This window comes from Jaculus jaculus, chromosome 9 (assembly GCF_020740685.1).
Source record: "Jaculus jaculus isolate mJacJac1 chromosome 9, mJacJac1.mat.Y.cur, whole genome shotgun sequence".
Taxonomy (NCBI): domain Eukaryota; kingdom Metazoa; phylum Chordata; class Mammalia; order Rodentia; family Dipodidae; genus Jaculus; species Jaculus jaculus.
This window is the reverse complement of record NC_059110.1, coordinates 106,100,219-106,119,348: the sequence shown is the minus strand read 5'-3', so window position 1 is coordinate 106,119,348 and position 19,130 is coordinate 106,100,219. Positions and strand designations below refer to the sequence as shown.

General features: G+C 42.8%; 1 protein-coding gene and 1 pseudogene across 9 annotated transcripts in view; one reads left to right on the top strand and one right to left on the bottom strand.

Annotated features, from left to right (window-relative positions):
- Positions 1-19,130, bottom strand: part of Spag9 (sperm associated antigen 9) — a 177,056-nt gene that overhangs the window by 134,673 nt on the left and 23,253 nt on the right. For all 9 annotated transcript variants that reach the window (XM_045159333.1, XM_045159326.1, XM_045159327.1 and 6 more), the window contains exon 2: positions 11,306-11,426. In XM_045159333.1, the coding sequence (XP_045015268.1) occupies positions 11,306-11,426 (121 nt within the window). The remainder of the gene's footprint in view (positions 1-11,305; positions 11,427-19,130) is intronic.
- On the top strand, positions 8,891-9,154 carry LOC123463479 (annotated as a pseudogene).

Sequence of the window (19,130 nt, the reverse complement as noted above, 5' to 3'; positions counted from 1 at the left end):
TTACAAAATAGAATAGCCAGGCAGAAGAAATGGCTTAGCAGTTAAGGCACTTGCCTGAGATGACTAATGACCCAGGTTCCATTACCCAATAGCCACATAAAGCAAGATACACAAGGTGGTGCATGCATCTGGAGTTTGTCTGCAGTGGCTGGAGCCTCTGGTGTGTCCATTCTCTCCCCTGGCCACTTGCATATAAATAAATAAATAAATAAATAAATAAATAAATAAATAAATAAAATCATTTTAAAAAGAATACCCTGGGCTGAAGAGACAGTTTAGTGATCAAGGTGCTTAGTGATTAAGGTGCTTGCCTGCAAAGCCAAAGGACCCAGTTTCAATTCCCCAGTACCCACATAAGCCAGATGCACAAAGAGGTCCATGTGTATGAAGTTCGTTTGTAGTGGCTAGAGGCCCTGGTGCACCCATTCTCTATCTATCTCCTCTCTCTCTCCCCATCTGCTTGCAAAAAATAAATAAATAAATAACCCATAAAACAGGAACAATAAATGTAAAACCTTTTTCATTATTAGATATTTGAGAAAGAGAAATAGGCAGGAGAGAGAGAAAAAAAAAATGGGTGCACCAGCTGCTGCAAATGAACTCCAGATGTGTGTGCCCCCTTGTGTACCTGGCTTACATTGGTCCTGGGGAATCGAACCTGGGTCCTTTGGCTTTGCAGGCCAGTGCCTTAACCACTGAGCCTTTTCTACATCCCTAAAACATATTTTGAAAATTTTTTAAAATTATTTATTTTGAGACGGGCGTGGTGGCATGTCTTTAATCCCAGCACTCAGGAGGCAGAGGTAGGAGGATGGCCGAGAATTCGAGGCCACCCTGAAACTACATAGTTAATTCCAGGTCAGCCTGGACCAGAGTGAGATCCTACCTCAAAAACAAAACTTATTTATTTTGCACTTATGTATATGTATACCAGGGCCTCTTGCCACTGCAAACATACACCGCACCTGACACTTGCACCACAATTTGTAACCAGCTTACATGGGTGGCTTAGGGAACTGAATTTGGGCTGGCAGGCTTTGCAAGCAATGCCTTGAACTGCTGAGCCCTCCGTAGGTAGTTTTTACTGCATAACCCTGAACACCTGAGTTTGAAGCCCTGAGCCACATTGAGCAAGATGCATTGGGTAAGGCACTATCTTCCCAGCATGCCTACAGAGGGAAGTGGAGACAAAAGAAACAGCAAGCTTGAGAGCCAGTACCCTGGAGAATGGAGCTTTGAACACGAGATCCTGCCTCAAAATAAGGTGGAAGGGGAGAACTGACACCTGAGACGGTCTCAGACCTCCATGTGTTCCGTAGCACGTGTACACACACACACACACACACACACACACACACACACATATACACAAATGGCATTGCCACCACAAGATGAATGTCAAAATTTGGTTAGCTAAAAAGTACCTAAGTGGACATTCTCAATTCATAACTTCTGTATTCCATACCATATATATTTCATGTTCTTCTGTGTTTTGTTTTTGTTTTATAAGGTAGCATCTCGCTCTAGCCCAGGCTGACCTGGCATTCACTATGTAGTTTCAGCTGGCCTCTAACTCACAGAAATCCTCCTACCTCTGCTTCCCAAGTGCTGGGATAAAAGGCATGTGCCAGCATTTCTTTAAGGATCACAAGATGTTAATTACTAAGTAAGGAATAACAGACATCTATTTTACTTATGCTGGAAAAAAATGAACGCTTTACCACATTAGTTCAAAAATGAAAACAACCAGAAATCTCCAAAACTCAAACATTACCACAAAAATTGTAACAAATTTTTTACAAACTCAGCTTCTAAATGTTATTAAATCACACCACAATATGATAAAAACCCACATTATCAAAAAGCTATACAGTGCCCATTGACTCAGTTCCTATTTCTTTACTTTTTCATGTTTCTCAGTACATAGTAACTGCCACTAAAATCTCTCCTTTAAGTAAGAAGTAGTCTTCAGAGAAGAGCTTAGATTTACATTATAACTACTATACAAAAGCATGTATGCTCTAAAACACATCAATCAGAATTGACATGCTCAAACTGGGCATGGTGGAACATGCCTTTAATCCCAACACTCGGCAGGCAGAGGTAGGAGTGCCATGAGTTACTCAGGTATGCACTGCTGGCAGAAAACTCCAGGCCAAGAGCAGCTTGTAGGAAAAAAAGGTTTATTTTGGCTTACAGACTTGAGGGAATGTTCCATGATGGCAGCAGAAAATGGTAGCATGAACAGAGGGTGGACATCACCTCCTGGCCAACATCAGATGGACAACAGCAACAAGAGAGCATGCCAAACACTGGCAAGAGGAAGCTGGTTATAACACCAATAAGCCCACCCCCAAAACACACTGCCTCCTGGAGGCTTTAATTCCCAAATTACCATCAGCTGGGGATCTAGCACTCAGAACACCTAAATTTATGGGGAACATCTGAATCAAACCACCACATTTTGCTCCTGACCCCATAACCTGATAACCATACATAATGTAAAACACAATGCATTCATCCAAGTTTAAAAGTCCCCATAGTTTGTTTGTTTTTTTTTTAATCAATCCCAGTAATGTTCAACACCTCCACAGTCCAAGTCTTTTAACTGAGCCATAATAACCTCCTAGGCTATCCTGAACTCACCATGTGGCATGGTGATCCACATGCTTCAGTCTCCAAAGTGCTTGAATTATAGGCATGAGCCACCATATCACGCAATCAATTTCTTACCCAACCTCAGAAGGGTACACAACCCTAGGTATCATCAAAGCCTGGACAAAAAGATACAACACGTACCTCATCGTTTTACTGGTTAGCTTCCATAACCAAACATCTATTGCTTCTCCTACATCAGTGTTGCAGTCAGGTTCACAATGCTGGCAGAAATCACCAGACCAAGAACAGCTTGTAGGAAATAAAAGGTTTATTTTGGCTTCAGATACAAGAGGAAGCTTCATGATGGCAGGGGGAAATGATGGCATGAGCAGAGGGTGGACATCACCTCCTAGCCAACAACAGCAGGAGAGTGTGCCAAACATTCTGCCCCTGGTCCCATATATCCTGATAACCATAAGTGATGTAAAATACAATGCATTCATCCAAGTTTGAAAGTCCCCATAGTTTTTTGTTTGTTGGTTTTTTTGAGGTAGGGTCTCACTCTGGCCCAGGCTGATCTGGAATTCATTATGTAGTCTCAGGGTGCCCTCAAACTCTCAGCGATCCTCCTACCTCTGCATCCTGAGTGCTGGGATTAAAGGCATGCGCCACCACGCCTGTCCTCCCATAGTTTTTTATCAATCCCAGTAATGTTCAAACATCCCCACAGTCCAAGTCTTTTAACTGAGCAATAATACCCCCCCAAAAAAAAATCCCCCAATGTCACAAAATAAACACTCACAGTGCAATGATGGCATTGGCATACCAAAGAAATGTTCAACCAATACAAGATTTAGACAGGGCAAACATCAAACTCTGTAGCTCCAATCCAACAACTCTACTCAATGATGAGTCTCCAAGTCCGATAATTCTAACCAGTGACAAGTCTCTGGAGTTCCAATTCCGCCCCTCCAGCTAGGTTACACACATTCAAGGAAAACTTCATCCAGTGCCAGCACCTCTCCTTGACAACCATCTCACAGTCCCAGCATCTCCATTGGGTCTCCACTGCAACCCACGGTTCATCCTCATGGCTCTGCTGGGTCTCCACACAGGTAATCCAAACAAGCCTGATTCACACTGCCCATGGCTATTTTCAGAAAAGTACAAAATGGTGTTGCAAATTCAATGACCCTCTCTCTCTTCCCTGCATCTGTTATACTTCATATTACCAGGTGGGCTGCAGGACACTTCTTCAGCATTCAGGTCCCTTCCAAAGAGTCTGCATTCTTCCTGTTGTCCCAATACAGGTCAGCTGGCCGGATCTCAATGGTTGTAATTTCTCAAACAATTGCAGTTGAATGGGCAGCAGTTTTAGCCCAAAGATTTCATTTCTTCTATGCCTATCTGTCTGCTCACACCAGTCCATTACTACACAATGCAACCCTGCACAATCACAGGACACAGGTAAGCAGAACGCAGCAAGCCTCTCACACAAACTGCCTCTAGCCCAGTCCAGACAAAGCTTTTTCTTCCCCTCATAAGCCAAACTTCACAGGCCATAGTTCTTTGGCAGAAAACACCCAACCAAGAGTAGCTTAGGGAAAAAAAGGTTTATTTAGGCTTACCAACTCAAGAGGAAGCTCCATGGTGGCAGGGGAAAAGCAAAGGGTGGACAACAGCAACAGCTTATGGGTGTTATAGCGAGCTTCCTCTTACCTCCAGGGGCTTTAATTACCAAATTGTCATTGGATGAGGACCTAGCATTTTGCACACCTAAGTTTATGAGGGATACCTGAATTAAACACCATACTGTCAGTTCAAGGCCTTGAGACTACATAGTGAATTCAGGTCAGCCTGAGCTAGAGTAAGATCCTATCATGAAAAAACAAAAACAAACAAACAGATTTAACATTCCCAATCATTTAAATTTAAAGACCTGTAATATAGTACAAATAAAAACATGAAATTTGAAGCCAATGTAGTACCTACTCTATCCTCAATTAGCCATTCTCCTGCCTTGGCCTCACACCACACTGGAAAGATTTTTAAATGCAGTAAAACAAAAGATTTAACTTTAAGGGAAAAAAAAGAGAAAAAGAATGGTATTGTATATATGTAAGTAGAAGAATAGATTAATGGGGGTGATAAGGCCCAAAGTGAGGTCAGGGGAAGAGATTGAGCAAAAGAAACGTGGAAGGAGGGCTAACCAAAATCTAAAAGAATAGAAATAAATCATATGGAAACCTACTTTTTTGGACAATGGAACACTCAGGAGCCATTGATTGTTACTAGAAAATTTTCAGTGCCAGGGTGAGACACCTTCCAGTGAGTTGTTGGCCAGGGAGGCCCCTGCTGGCCCCAAAACATTATAGGCCATTGATGAGGCCCTTGGTTTCCCAGCAGGTAAGATGGTAAGACCCTGTTGCTGAAGACTCTACATACTTGGGCTGCAAGGCCACTGATAAATCCTGCTGGAACTGAGCTGATAGCCTCCTCCAGGTAGAACAGCTGACATAGAGCTGGAAAAAGCCATTCTGCATGCAGTTCAATGGGAGAGAGAGAAATCACCAATGAAGATACTCAACAGTGGACACTGCAAGCCTTATATATGGCCAGCCAGGCCAAATGAGCCAACAAGTGCATTAGTGACACGTCTGTCATGGTGGAAACCAACTGCCCTCTAATTGGACTGGAGGCCCAATCCATGGAAGGGAATACATCCCTGATACTGAAAACTTAAAAGAGGGGTAGTCATGAGCCCTAGGAGAGTAATGTCTGCTGCTGTCTGGCTAAATGTATATACTATGCTTATCAAACTGCCCAGTAAGCACGTCTCTTAATGTTCACACCCTTATATTAATGCTATTCTCACTTTTGGTAGAGAATCGTCTCTTTTCAGATAGCAGTGACGTTGAGATGACTCAGAAGGCATCATGGTGCTGGAAAGAAGTGACAGGAGTGCTCAGAACTGCAATATCTCTATCATACCTTCCAAGGCTCAGGGTCTACTGTGGAAAAGGTGGCAGAAAGAATATAAGAGCCAAAGGAAGAGTAGGGACTCCTTATAGCATGCCCCCCCCAGACACAAAATGGCCTGGATATCCATGACCTCACAGTGCCTAATACTAGCTACACAAGACCATCATAATAGGAGGAAAAGAACATGACATCAAAATATAAGAGAGACTGATTGAGATAGAGAGGGGATATGATGGAGAATAGAGTTTCAAAGAGGAAAGTGGGGAGAGGAAGGTATTATCATGAGATATTTTTTTATATTCATGGAAGTTTTTAATAAAAAAAATTGAAAAGAAAAACAATGAAAAGGCTAAATGTAGTGGCAAAACCTGTAAACCCAGCACTTGAGAGAGCACGGGAGGAAGATTAAATTCAGGGCTAGCCAAGGCTATAACACTAAGTTCCCATCTCAAAAACAAATCAATGAACAAAAAGTTTTCAGATCAGATTAGGCTCAAGAACATATTCAATATTTGACCAAAAAGAATTCTTCTTCCTCCCACTGAGTATTATTATTTTTCTTAAAAACTTATTTAAAAAAAAAAGTCTTTGGGGCCGGGCATGGTGGCACAAGCCTTTAATTACAGCACTCGGGAGGCAGAGGTAGGAGAATCACCATGAGTTCAAAGCCACCCTGAGACTACATAGTGAATTCCAGGTCAGCCTGGGCTAGAGTGAGACCCTACCTCAAAAAAAAAAAAAAAAAAAAAAAAAGTCTTTGGAAGCCAGGTGTGGTGGCACATGCCTTTAATCCCAGTACTCAGGAGGCAGAGGTAAGAGGATCGCCAAGAGTTCATGGCTACCCTGAGACTACATAATGAATTACAGGTCAGCCTGATCTATAATGGGACCCTACCTTGAAAATAATAAAGAAGAAAAGAAAAAATTTTTGGCTTAAAAATAAAAACATGTACAGGTGTGGTGATGTACGCCTTTAATCCCAGCACTCGAAAGGCAGAGGTAGGAGGATCACTGTGAGTTCAAGGCCAGCCTGAGACTACATAGTGAATTCCAGGTCAGCCTGGGCTAGAGGGAAACCCTACCTTGAAAATAATAATAATAATAATAATAATAAATAAAAACATGATACACTTCTAAAGAGAAGAATGAAAATGGATACCACAGAATGTGGTAAGTCTAAAAATATATGATTCACTAAAGTAGGTAACACATCTAGAACCTCACAGGCCACAGTTCTTACTGCTAGAATCCATCAAACTGTACTTATAGCACTGCAAGGCATCTCTCAGGACAAGGTTTCAAATCCTTCCACATTCCTCCTGCAAAGCAAGTTCCAAAAAGGCCTAAGCCACAGAATTAGGTTCCTAGCAGTAATGACCCCACTGTCAGTACCAACTTTATTATTGAAGTCAGGTTCATATTGCTGGCAGAAAACACTTGACCAAGAGCAGCTTGTGAGAAAAAGGGTTTACTTTGGCTTCAGACTTCAGGGGAAGATCCATGATGGCAAGGAGAAACAATGGAATGAGCAGAAGGTGGACATCACCTCATGGCCAACATCAGGTGGACAACAGAACAGGAGAGTGTGCCAAACACTGGCAAGAGGAAACTGGCTTTAACACCCATAAGCCCACCCCCAACAATACACTGCCTGCAGGAGGCTTTAATTCCCAAATTGCCATCAGCTGAGGACCTAGCATTCAGAACACCTAAGTTTATGGGGGACCCCTGACTCAAACCAGCACAATCAGTTTAAAACAAAAGTCATATAAGCTCTTAATTATATAATGTTTGAACTGTAAATTACCAGTGATTTTAATTAAGCTCTGTTAGGAACTTCTAGAGGGTAAACTCAGTTCTCATACACACTCCAAGCATGGCAGCAAAGGTATCCATGACCACTAGTGGTTTCTTAACAACAAAGATCACTACCAGGTATGCACAGTATTACACAGCTAATCCCAGCACTACGGAAGCTGAATCAGGAGGATCATGAATTTGAGGGCAGCCAGCTATATAACACAGTGAAATCCTTGCCTCACAAAAGCAACAACACAGGTGTTGGTATTCAGCCTTAAGGGGTGATGTGGAAAGAATAACTAACTAGGGCTGGAGAGATGGCTTAGCAGTTAAGCGCTTGCCTGTGAAGCCTAAGGACCCCAGTTTGAGGCTTGATTCTCCAGGACCCACGTTAGCCAGATGCACAAGGGGGCGCACATGTCTGGAGTTCATTTGCAGTGGCTAGAGGCCCTGGCGTGCCCATTCCGTCTCTCTCTATCTGCCTCTTTCTCTCTCTCTGTCCATTGCTTTCAAATAAATAAAAATAAACAAAAAAAAAAAGAATAACTAACTAGCTATATCTTCATCTGTAGGACTCTGAATGTTTACAGTGGTGGAAGGAAAAAAGCCAAGCTCTCTCTGCCTACCTGTGTCAGAAATGCAAATGGGAGCTGCAGTGATGATTTAGCAGTTAAGATGTTTCCTTGGAAAGCCAAAGGACCCATGTATGATTTCCTAGAACCCATGTAAAGCCAGGTAAATAAGGTAGCACATGAGACTAGAGTTTGTTTGCAGTGGCTAGAAGTTCTGGTGGGCTCATTCTCTCACTCTCTTTCAAATAAATAAATATATAAAAAAGTTTTAATGGGTATGGAGAGATGGCTTAGTGGTTAAAGTGCTTGCCTGCGAACCCAAGCTCGACTATCCAGACCCCACATAAGTCAGATACACAAAGGTGAGGCAAGCACAAAGTTGCACATGCCTAACAGGTGACACAAGCATCTGGGGTTCAATTGCAGAGGCTGAGGCCCTGGCACACCAATTCTCTCTCTTTACAAAAAAAGAAAGGCTGGAGAGATGGCTTAGTCATTACGGTGCTTGCCTGCAAATCCAAAGGACACAGGTTCAAATCCCCAGGACCCATGTAAGCCAGATAGATGCACAAGGAGGCACACGCATCTGGAGTTCATTTGCAGTGGCTGGAGGCCCTGGTGTGCCCATTCTCTCTGTCTCTGTCTGTATCTTTCTCTCAAATAAATAAATAAATACAAATACAATAATAAAAATTAAACATACAGCCATATTGCTGGTGCATCCTGAGCCATCAACAACAAAAAGTACGCAGGCACTAGGCCGGCACTAGGACGGGCACGGGGACGCGGGGCCCGCCATGCCACCGCTGGTCCTCGCCGCTGCCACCCTCGCAGCCTGGCCCATATGTACCCAGTGCACCCACCACTGAGGGGGTGGGTGATGTCTTACAAGCCTAACTACCCTAAATGCCGGAAGTGTCCACTCGCCTTCCACTAGCATGGCGACATCCCCGCAGTACCGTCAGCTGTAGAGTGACTATGGGCCACCATCGCTAGGCTATACCCAGGGGACCTGGAACAGCCAGGTGCCTCGGAGCAAATATGCCAAGCTGCTAGCCATCATTGAAGACCTCGGAAAGGAGCTCAGACCTACATATGCAGGGAGCAAGAGTGCCATGGAGTGGCACAAACGAGGCATCCTCCACGCCCGAGGGCTGGGTCGGGAGTGCTTGGCTGAGACAGAACGCAATGCCAGGTCCTAGTCTCATTAGACCTGAAGGGCCTGTCTTTCTACAAGATGGAAGGTTACAGTTCATCTCTCCTGTTGAGACAAAACTCTTTGTTTTCAAAATGGTAACAGTTTAGTTTTTCCTACCATGGTTCACTAAGCTCTATACCTACACTCTCAAAGACTGGGAAAAGATTTTGCAGTAAAATTTACATTTTAAGTCGTTAGGATGACCCAAGGTTTTTTTTTAATTTTATTTTTAGCACTGACTTAAAGATGCATGTGACATTACAGCAAACTGTGCTAAAGCCAGTGTCTCCCTATTTTACCTTCTTTTGAGCACATTTGCATCACCTGAATTGGTCTGCTCCTTTTCATAATCTTGTCTGACTCTGAGGACTCGCTGTGCACATTGACAGCACTTCACTCCTAGCTCACCTGCCACACCGCAGATCCTGCTCAACAGAGCTTTGCTTAAGCATTTGCATGACTGAGTGCTTTGAAGTCCATCTTAAAGATGCACAAGTTATAAATATGAAGAAAGAGCAATCTACTAAACCTAACATGCACCCTGAACACTTTCATACTAAGAGTGTAGATTTCAGTTCTATGTTTATTGTAAGTTGATTAAAACATCTGGAAGAAAGTGACTAAGACTGTTTGCATCTTTGTATGTATTTATTACTTGATGTAATAAAGCTTATTTTCATTAACAAAATTAAACTAAAAAAAAAAGAAGAAATGAAAATGGGTCATGAATTTTCCTATCATTTCTTTTTTTAATTTCTACCAAAATCCATTTCCATTAGCCAAAAAGAGGAAATTTTCGTTGAGGTTGGAAATCATTATTTATGGGTCAAGAAGAAAATGGAGTTGTATTAAAAATAAATTTCTGTTAGCCTAAATACCATTTCTTCCCATGAAAAAGGAACAGAAGGCTGTGTGGTGGCACGCACTTTTTTTTTTTTTTTTTTTTGGTTTTTCAAGGTAGGGTCTCACTCTAGCCCAGGTTGACCTGGAATTACTATGGAGTGTCAGGGTGGCCTCGAACTCACAGTGATCCTCCTACCTCTGCCTCCTGAGTGCTGGGATTAAAGGCGTGCGCCACCACGCATGGTGGTAGACACACTTTTAATTCCAGCACTCAGCACTCAGGAGGCAGAGGCAGGAGGACTGCTGTGAGTTAGAGGCCATCCTGAGATTACACAGTGAATTCCAGGTCAGCCTGGGCTCGAGCGAGACTCCTCTACCTCGAAAAACCAAATAATGATAATAATAACAACAACAACAACAAAAGCTGGGCCTGGTGGTGCATGCATTTGGGAGACAGAGGTGGAAGGATCAATGTGAATTTGAGGCCACCCTGAGACAATATATAGAATAGAGTGAGACCGTACCTAGAACAACAACAAAAAGGAACAAAAAGCTGAGCTCAGTGGTGCACACCTCTAGTCCCAGCACAGGGAGGCTACAGAGTGACCTCTACATCAGCCTGGGCTAAAGTGAAACCCTACCTCAAAAATCAAGCAAACACAAAGAACAAAAAAGTGATTTAAATCATTTCCTTTATGCTTGTCATTTCTCTTATATTTACAAACTTCAAAGCAATGCAGAAACAATGGAACTGTGTGTACATCATCAAAATTGGAAGACACATCTGCATAATGAAGGAAGCTAACTACAAACAGGCTGTCAGATAAACCGAAGAACTAAGTCTAATGGTGTTTGTTTTGTTTGTTTTTGTTTTAGCTGTTGCTGTACACATGGGTGCCATATAATATGTGAACAAAAAGAGCTGATAGTAACAATCCGAGTCTCATCTTGATTCTGGCATGACAATTCCAAGCTTTATTTGGAAACCTTGTCAAATGTTAGGATGAGTCACTGGACTATTTGAGCCCATTCTTGAGAGCTTCTTTGGAGGTTCTAGCAGGGGAGCACAGCTAATCATACACCCTTGACCGAAGACAGGTCCTCCTCTATTCCAGGAAGGTTGTCCTCTTCGACCCAGCGCGCAGCTTCAGGAGGGGCACACATGGAGCAGTGAGGAAGGAAGGGGGTACCTGCCTAGCCAGCCGAATCAACCCTGGCGATCAATGGGGTGACAGGTGTTGCAGCCAGATCGCCTTCACATCCTGAGCACATTCTTTAATGAGTACTTATGAGGAAAGAGATTTTCACTTACTCTGGTCAGCATAGTTTTTTGCTTTCAGTTCAAGTTGTCTTGTTTGAGATTCTAGAGATTCCACTCGGGTCTGTAAATCCTTTTTTTCCTGTTCTTGAGAGTCTTCAAATTCAATGAATTTCTGATAAAAAACAAAATATATTTTTATCAGAGAAATGAAATGTCTTTGTATTTTTAACTTCTCTGTCTCTTGGTATCAAAAGTTACAATTAGGTATTAGCTACTGAAAGATCTTGAAATCATAAATTAGAATGACTTTAAGTTTCTCCGTAAAAATTACACTTAAGCCCTCAAATTAAATGTATGAATGAACCACCAAGTCTGGCTTAACAAAATAATTTGTTTAGAAAGGTATTTTCATTTTTAAATATTTTTATTTATTTGCAAGGAGAGAGAGAGAGAGAATTGGCACGCCAGGGCCTCTTGCCACTACAAATGAACTCCAGACACATGCACCACTTTGTGCATCTAGCTTTATGTGGGCACTGGGGAATCAAACCTAGGCCATCAGACTTTGCAAGCAAGTGCCTTAACTGCTGAGCCATCTCTCCAGTCCTGTTTTCATTTTAATAATAGATATTTCAAAGGAAAATAACTTATATTCTCCTACAAATACACAAATTGATTAGTATACTTCTATATTCATCTTGAGTTGAATATAATTTTTTAATCCAAAATTTGTGTGAGAGAAGAAAAAAGTATCTGATAGAGGATTAATATCTAGGATATACAAAGAACTCAAAAAGTTAAATAATAAGGAATCAAACAAGCCAATCAAAAAATGGGCTATGAAGCTAAATAGAGCATTCTCAAAGGAAGAAATACGAATGGCATATAAGCATCTAAAAAAATGTTCTATGTCACTAGTCATCAGGGAAATGTAGATTAAAACTACATTGAGATTCCATCTCAATCCTGTCAGACTGGCCACCATCAATGAAAACAAATGATCATAGATGTTGGCGGGGATGTGGAAAAACAGGAACCCTTTTACACTGCTGGTAGGAATGCAATCTGGTCCAGCCATTGTGGAAAACAGTGTGGAGGCTCCTAAAACAGCTAAAGATTGATCTACCATATGATCCAGCTATAGCACTCCTAGGCATATATCCAAAGGACTCATCTCATTTCCTTAGAAATACGTGCTCAACCATGTTTATTGCTGCTCAATTTATAATAGCTGGGAAATGGAACCAGCCTAGATGTCCCTCAACTGATGAGTGGATAATGAAGATGTGGCATATTCATACAATGGAGTTCTACTCAGCAGTAAAGAAAAATGAAGTTATGAAATTTGCAGAAAAATGGATGGACCTGGAAAGGATTATAATAAGTGAGGTAACCCAGGCCCAGAAAGCCAAGCGCCACATGTTCTCTCTCATATGTGGATCCTAGCTACAGATGATTGGGCTTCTGCGTGAGAAGGAAAATACTTGGTAGCAGAGGCCAGTAAGTTATAAAGGAGAGACATAAAGGCAAGAGAAAGGAAGGGAGAAGGATACTTAATAGGTTGATATTGTATATATGTAATTACAATGATTGTAATGGGGAGGTAATATGATGGAGAATGGAATTTCAAATGGGAAAGTGTGGGGTTGGGGAGGGAGGGAATTACCATGGGATATATTTTATAATCATGGAAAATGTTAATAAAAAATTTTTTAAAAAAATTTTAAAAAAGGTATGATGGAGGGTTGGGGAGAGGCTCAGTGGTTAAGGCAACTTGCCTGTTAACAACCAGGCTCAAGTCCCCAGTACCCATGTACAGTCAGATACACAAAGTGGTGCACGTATCTGGAGTTCATTTGCAAGGCTGAAGGCCCTTGTGTGCCCATTTTCTCCATCTCTTCTATCTCTGCTTTCAAATAAAAAAATATATGCATGTACATAACAGAATGATGGAGCCGGCACAGGAGCACACACTTTAATTCCAGCACTCTGGAGGCTGAGGTATCTCCATGAGTAGAAGGCCAGCCTGGGCTATGAAATGAATTCATGTGAGTCTGGGCTAGAGTGAGACTTCAAACACCCAAACAAACAAAAAAGAATGATAGAATAACAAATATTTATTAAGTGATTGTTTAGTTAACAAGAAATCTTGGGCTGGGATGTAGCTCAGTGGCAGAGTACTTGCTTGGCATGTGGGAGGCCCATGTTCTATTCTCAGTACTGCAAAATAAATAATAGATAATTAGGTAGTCTTGTAAATTCACCTGAACCATGAAGAGTTTAAATTCCTAAGAAATAGCATGGGGGCTGGATATGGCTTAGTGGTTAAGCACTTGCCTGTGAAGCCTAAGGACCTCGGTTCGAGGCTTGATTCCCCAGGACCCACGTTAGCCAGATGCACAAGGGGGCGTAACCCAGGCTGGCGTTGAACTACCCGTATTTCTCCTACCTCAGCCTACAAATTACAAACATAAGCCACCATGCACAGCACACAGTGGTTCTTTTTTCCTTGTTTTATACATGTTTGTGTGGCACAAGTGTAATCATGTGTATTGTAAGCATATGTGTGTGTACATTCTGTGGAAGCCAGAGATGGATATCAGCTAACTTCCTCAATTGCTTTTCACCTTGTTATTTGAGACTCACTCACTAAAACTAGAGATCATCTATTAGCCAGCAGGCCCAATGGATCTTCCTTCTGATAGCCCTAGCACTATTACTATAGATGGGTGTTATAGATGGGTGTTAAGTATGCTGGGGATGTGAACTCAGGTCCTCATGCTGGTGCATCAACTGCTTTATGACTGAAACCATGTCCTAGTACAAACATTGGTTCTTAATCATCTGAGGACCTCAGACCTATTTGGAATCTGGTATATATATTAACCATTCTTACCCATTAAAAAAAAAGCCTCTGCTCACCTACACACTATTACTTCTTTTCCTCGGAGAGCTCAATGGCAGAAAACACTAGACTGTAGGGTGAGCAAGGGTATTTGGGGTTTAGTACTTCTGTTTCATGCTTTCCTACAGAAAACATTCCATATTTGTGAGGCTTCCAGGAAAATCTACAGAAAGGCCATTGTTCATCTGGCTCACAACCATAATCCCAGCACTTAGGAGGCTGAAACAGGAAAACTGCCAGGATATCAAGACCAATCTGGGTCTACAGAATGATTCCACATCAGCCAGGGTTTGACCTGCCTTGAAAATAACAACAACAACAACAACAACAACAAAAAACGGGTGTGGTAGCACACATCTTTAATCCCAGCAGAGGTAGGAGGATAGCCATGAGTTCAAGGCCACCCTGAGACTATGAAGTGAATTCCAGGTCAGCCAGAGCTAGAGTGAAACCCTACCTCAAAAAAAAAAAAAGAAAAAGAAAAAAAGAAACCCACCTAACATCTTCCTCAGGCCTCCACACACATGTGCACACACACAAACAGCCCACATAATGTAAACACAAATAAAATAAAAAATCCTTTACCCAGCAAGATAAGCACAGAAAAGACCCAGCTATCTATTCAACTGCAGTGCCATCTTCAAGAGTTCAAAGAAGTTAGGTGAAAAAGAAAAAAGAAAAAAGAAAAAAGGAAGGAAGGAAGAAAGGAAAGGAGGGAGGGAAGGAAGGAGGGAGGAAAACATATTTCTTGCTCTTTCTTGCAAAGTCTAAAGCCCTGAGTTCAATTCTCCAGTGCCCGCATAAAGGCAGATACACAAAGTGACATATGCATCTGGAATTCATATGCAGCAGTTAAAGACCCTGGTGTGCCTAGTCTCTATCTTTTCTATATCTCTCTGCTTGCAAATAAATAAATAAAAATACTTTTTTAAGGGCTGGAGAGATGGCTTAGCAGTTAAGCGCTTGCCTATGAAGCCTAAGGACCCCGGTTCAAGGCTCGGTTCCCCAGGTCCCACGTTAGCCAGATGCACAAGGGGGCGCACACATCTGGAGTTCGTTTGCAGTGGCTGGAAGCCCTGGCGCACCCATCCTCTCTCTCTCCATCTGTCTTTCTCCCTGTGTCTGTCATTCTCAAATAAATAAATAAAAAATGAACAAAAATAATATTTTTTAAAAAATATTTTTTAAGAAAATCGGACTGGAGAGATGGCTTAGCAGTTAAGGCACTTGCCTGCAAAGACAAAGGACCAAGGTTTGATTACCCAGGACCCACGTAAGCCAGATGCACGGCGCATGTTTTGAAGTACGTTTACAATGGCTAGAGGCCCTGGCACGCCCATTCTCTCTCTCTCAAATAAATAAATAAAATAAAATACTTTAAAAAATTTAGAAATTTACCTGTGGTGGTTTGATTCAGGTGTCCCCCATAAACTCAGGTGTTCTGAATGCTAGGTTCCCAGCTGATGGATATTTGGGAATTAATGCCTCCTGGAGGGAGTGTATTGTTGGGGGCGGACTTATGGGCTTTATAGCCAGTTTCCCCTTGCGAGTGTTTGGCACACCCTCCTGTTGCTGTGGTCCATCTTATGTTGGCCAGGGGGTGATGTCCACCCTCTGTTCATGCCATCGTTTTCCCCTGCCATCGTGAAGCTTCCCCTCAAGCCTGTAAGCCAAAATAAACCTCTTTTTCCCAGAAGCTACTCTTGGTTGGGTGATTTCTACCAGCAATGCGAACCGGACTGCAACAGTAAAGTGGTACCGAGGAGTGGTGTTGCTGCTAGACACCTGACTGTGTGGCTTTGGCCTTTTGGAGCTGATTTTCAAGAGGAAAGTGGAAGGAGTTGAAACCTTAGCCTAAGAGATGTCTTGTGGTGCTGTAAGTACAGATCGATGGACTATTCTGGTCTGAGCTGCAAGACCTGAATGCAGTAAGAACTATGGACTGTGAGGTTTGGCTTATGAGGGTGAGAAAGAGCTTTGCCTGGACTGGGCTAGCAGTTTGTGTGAGAAGCTTGCTCTTATGCCGGTGTCCTGAGAAGTTGTGCAGGGTTGCTTTGCGTAGAAATGAACTGGTGTGTGCAGAGGGATATGGCACAGAAAGAAAAATCTTTGGGTGAACTATTGCACATTCAGCTGCAACTGAGAGATTACAACCTTTGAGAGTGGGCTAGCTGATCTGCACTGGGGCAACAAGAATGTAGATTCTTTAGAAGGGGCCTGAGTGCTCAAGGAGTGTCCTGTTCTTCAAAGTCTGCTTTATTCCCCCCTGGATTAACAAATTGGCACCTACCTGGTATCATAGAGTATAAAATGCTGGAAAGAGGGTCATTGAGTTTGCAACACGGTCTTGTGTTTTGGAAATGGCCATGGGCAGTATGAAGCAGGTTTCCAGGTTGCCTGCACAGAGACCCCATGGGGCCATGAGGATGAACCGTGGCTTGCAGTAGAGACCCAGTGGAGATGTCGGGACCATGAGATAGCTGCCGGCCCTGATGAAGTTCCTAGGACTGTGAGTAGCCTAGCTGGAGGGGTGAAATTGGAATCCCAGAGACTTGTTGCTGGTTAGAATTATTGGACTTGGAGATTTGTCATTGGCTAGAGTTGCTGGACTTGAAGCTACAGAGTTTGATATTTGCCCTGGTTGTTTTAAATCTTGTATTGGTTGAATGTTTCTTTGCTATGCCCAATGCCATCTTTTGCAGTGTGAATATTTATTCTGTGCCATTATGGGTTTTTTGAGGTTATATTTTGGTATTATGGCTCAGTTAAAAGATCTTGAACTATGGGGATGTATGAACATCATTGAGATTGATAAAAACTATGGGGACTTTTAAAGTCAGACTGAATGCATTATATTTTACATCATGTATGGATATCAGTTTATGGGGGCCAGGGGCGGAATGTGGTGGTTTGATTCAGGTGTCCCCCATAAACTTAGGTGTTCTGAATGCTAGGTTCCCAGCTGATGGATATTTGGGAATTAATGCCTCCTGGAGGGAGTGTATTGTTGGGGGCGGACTTATGGGCTTTATAGCCAATTTCCCCATGCCAGTGTTTGGCACACCCTCCTGTTGCTGTGGTCCACCTTATGTTGGCCAGGGGGTGATGTCCACCCTCTGCTCATGCCATTGTTTTCCCCTGCCATCGTGGAGCTTCTCCTCGAGCCTATAAGCCAAAATAAATCTCTTTTTTCCAGAAGCTGCTCTTGGTTGGATGATTTCTACCAGCAATGCGAACTGGACTGCAACATTACCTTACTTTAAAATATTAAATCAGGGCTGGAGAAATGGCTTAGTGGGTTAAGGTGCTTGCCTGGAAAGCCTAGGGACCCAGGTTCAATTCCCCAGTACCCACTTAAACCAGATGCACAAGGTGACACATGTGTTTGTTCACAGTGGCTAGAAGCCCCTGGCATGCCTAGTCTCCCCCTGCCTTCTCTCTTAAATAAATACAATGTCTAAAACTAAATAAATAAATAAAATGTAAATCAGGTTCCCCTGGTGGGTGTGTACATGCAGCACAGGAGAACCAAGGAGATAAACCACCCCAGCCTATATACCAGCCAGGGCACAGGTGAAACCACACAGGAACTGGTGAGATGAGCACATGTGTTATATCAATGGTAAGCCTGACAACCAGCACCAGGTGATGGAGACAAACACTAAGGATACTCAAGACATTATCAAAGCAAAAATCGTAGAACACAACACTAACATAGAATTAAAACACGCTCACCAAGGCTCAGGGAATTTGGCTGAAGAGGGTGTGTAAAGTTTGTAAGAACCACAGAGTAGAAGGGAATGTCCAGGGGCATCGTTTTCAGTGACTGACTGCTGCTCTCACATCTCACAACCAACAACCCCAGGGGGCAGCAATCCCAAGGAGGAGGACTCCCAGTAGAATGGGGACAGGGAGGAGGGAAATGATGGTACTAACATATGATGTATCCATATAAAGTTTCTACTCAGTAAAAAATAAAAAATGCTAAATCTCCAGCACTTGGGAGGCAGAGGGTAGATGGATCACTGTGAGTTTGAGGCCACCCTATGATTACATAGTGAATTCCAGGTCAGCCTGGGCTACAGTGAAACCCTACCTGGTGGTGGGGGGGGATGCTAAATCAACCTGGGTGTAGTGGTGCATGCCTTTAATCCCAGCACTAAGGAGGCAGAGGTAGGAGGCCCCCTGGGGGTTCAAGGACACCTAAGATTACATAGTGAGTTCCAGGTCAGCCTGGACTATTACAAGAATTTACCTCAAAAAAAAAAAAAAAAAAAAAACACAAGCCAGGTATGGTGACACATGCCTTTAATCCCAGCACTCAAGAGGCAGAGTTAGGAGTTCAAGGCTACCCTGAGACCCTGAAACTACAGAATGAATTCCAGATCAGCCTGAGCTAGAGTGGAACCCTACCTCGAGAAACAAAAAACCCCCATAAATTAAAAAAAAATTTTAATTGGGCTGAAGAGATGGCTCAGAGGTTAAGGCACTTGCCTATATGCATCTGGAGTTCATCTGCAGTGGTTAAAGGCCACTCTTCCTCCCCTCCAACTCACATCATTCCTCCTACCTTAGTTTCCCAAGTGCTGGGATTAAAGGCATGCACCGCCAACCATTCCTGCCTCAAGGCAAGTTTCATAATGACCTTCAAAAAGTAATCCAGAGAAGAGAAACAGGAGAAATTTGAGGTTAGGTTTCATTTCACTCTCTCCAGGGCCCTTGGATTCAGGTGGTCCCTCTAAGGTCCTCTTGAGGGTTCTACCTTTTAGTCTGACTCCCAGGATACCAGTTCAATTTGGGTTCAGATTTGTGTGACCCCCAACTCCATCCTTTTCCCTCCCCCAAGCCCTACCCTCTCTACTGTCCAAGCCTCAAGATGCTGTTCAGTTATGTCAGCAACTTGGGTTGATCCAGGTTAGGAACTGCAGATGAATAAAATCATGCAACAGTAGTCTTTCTGTCATTGTGAGT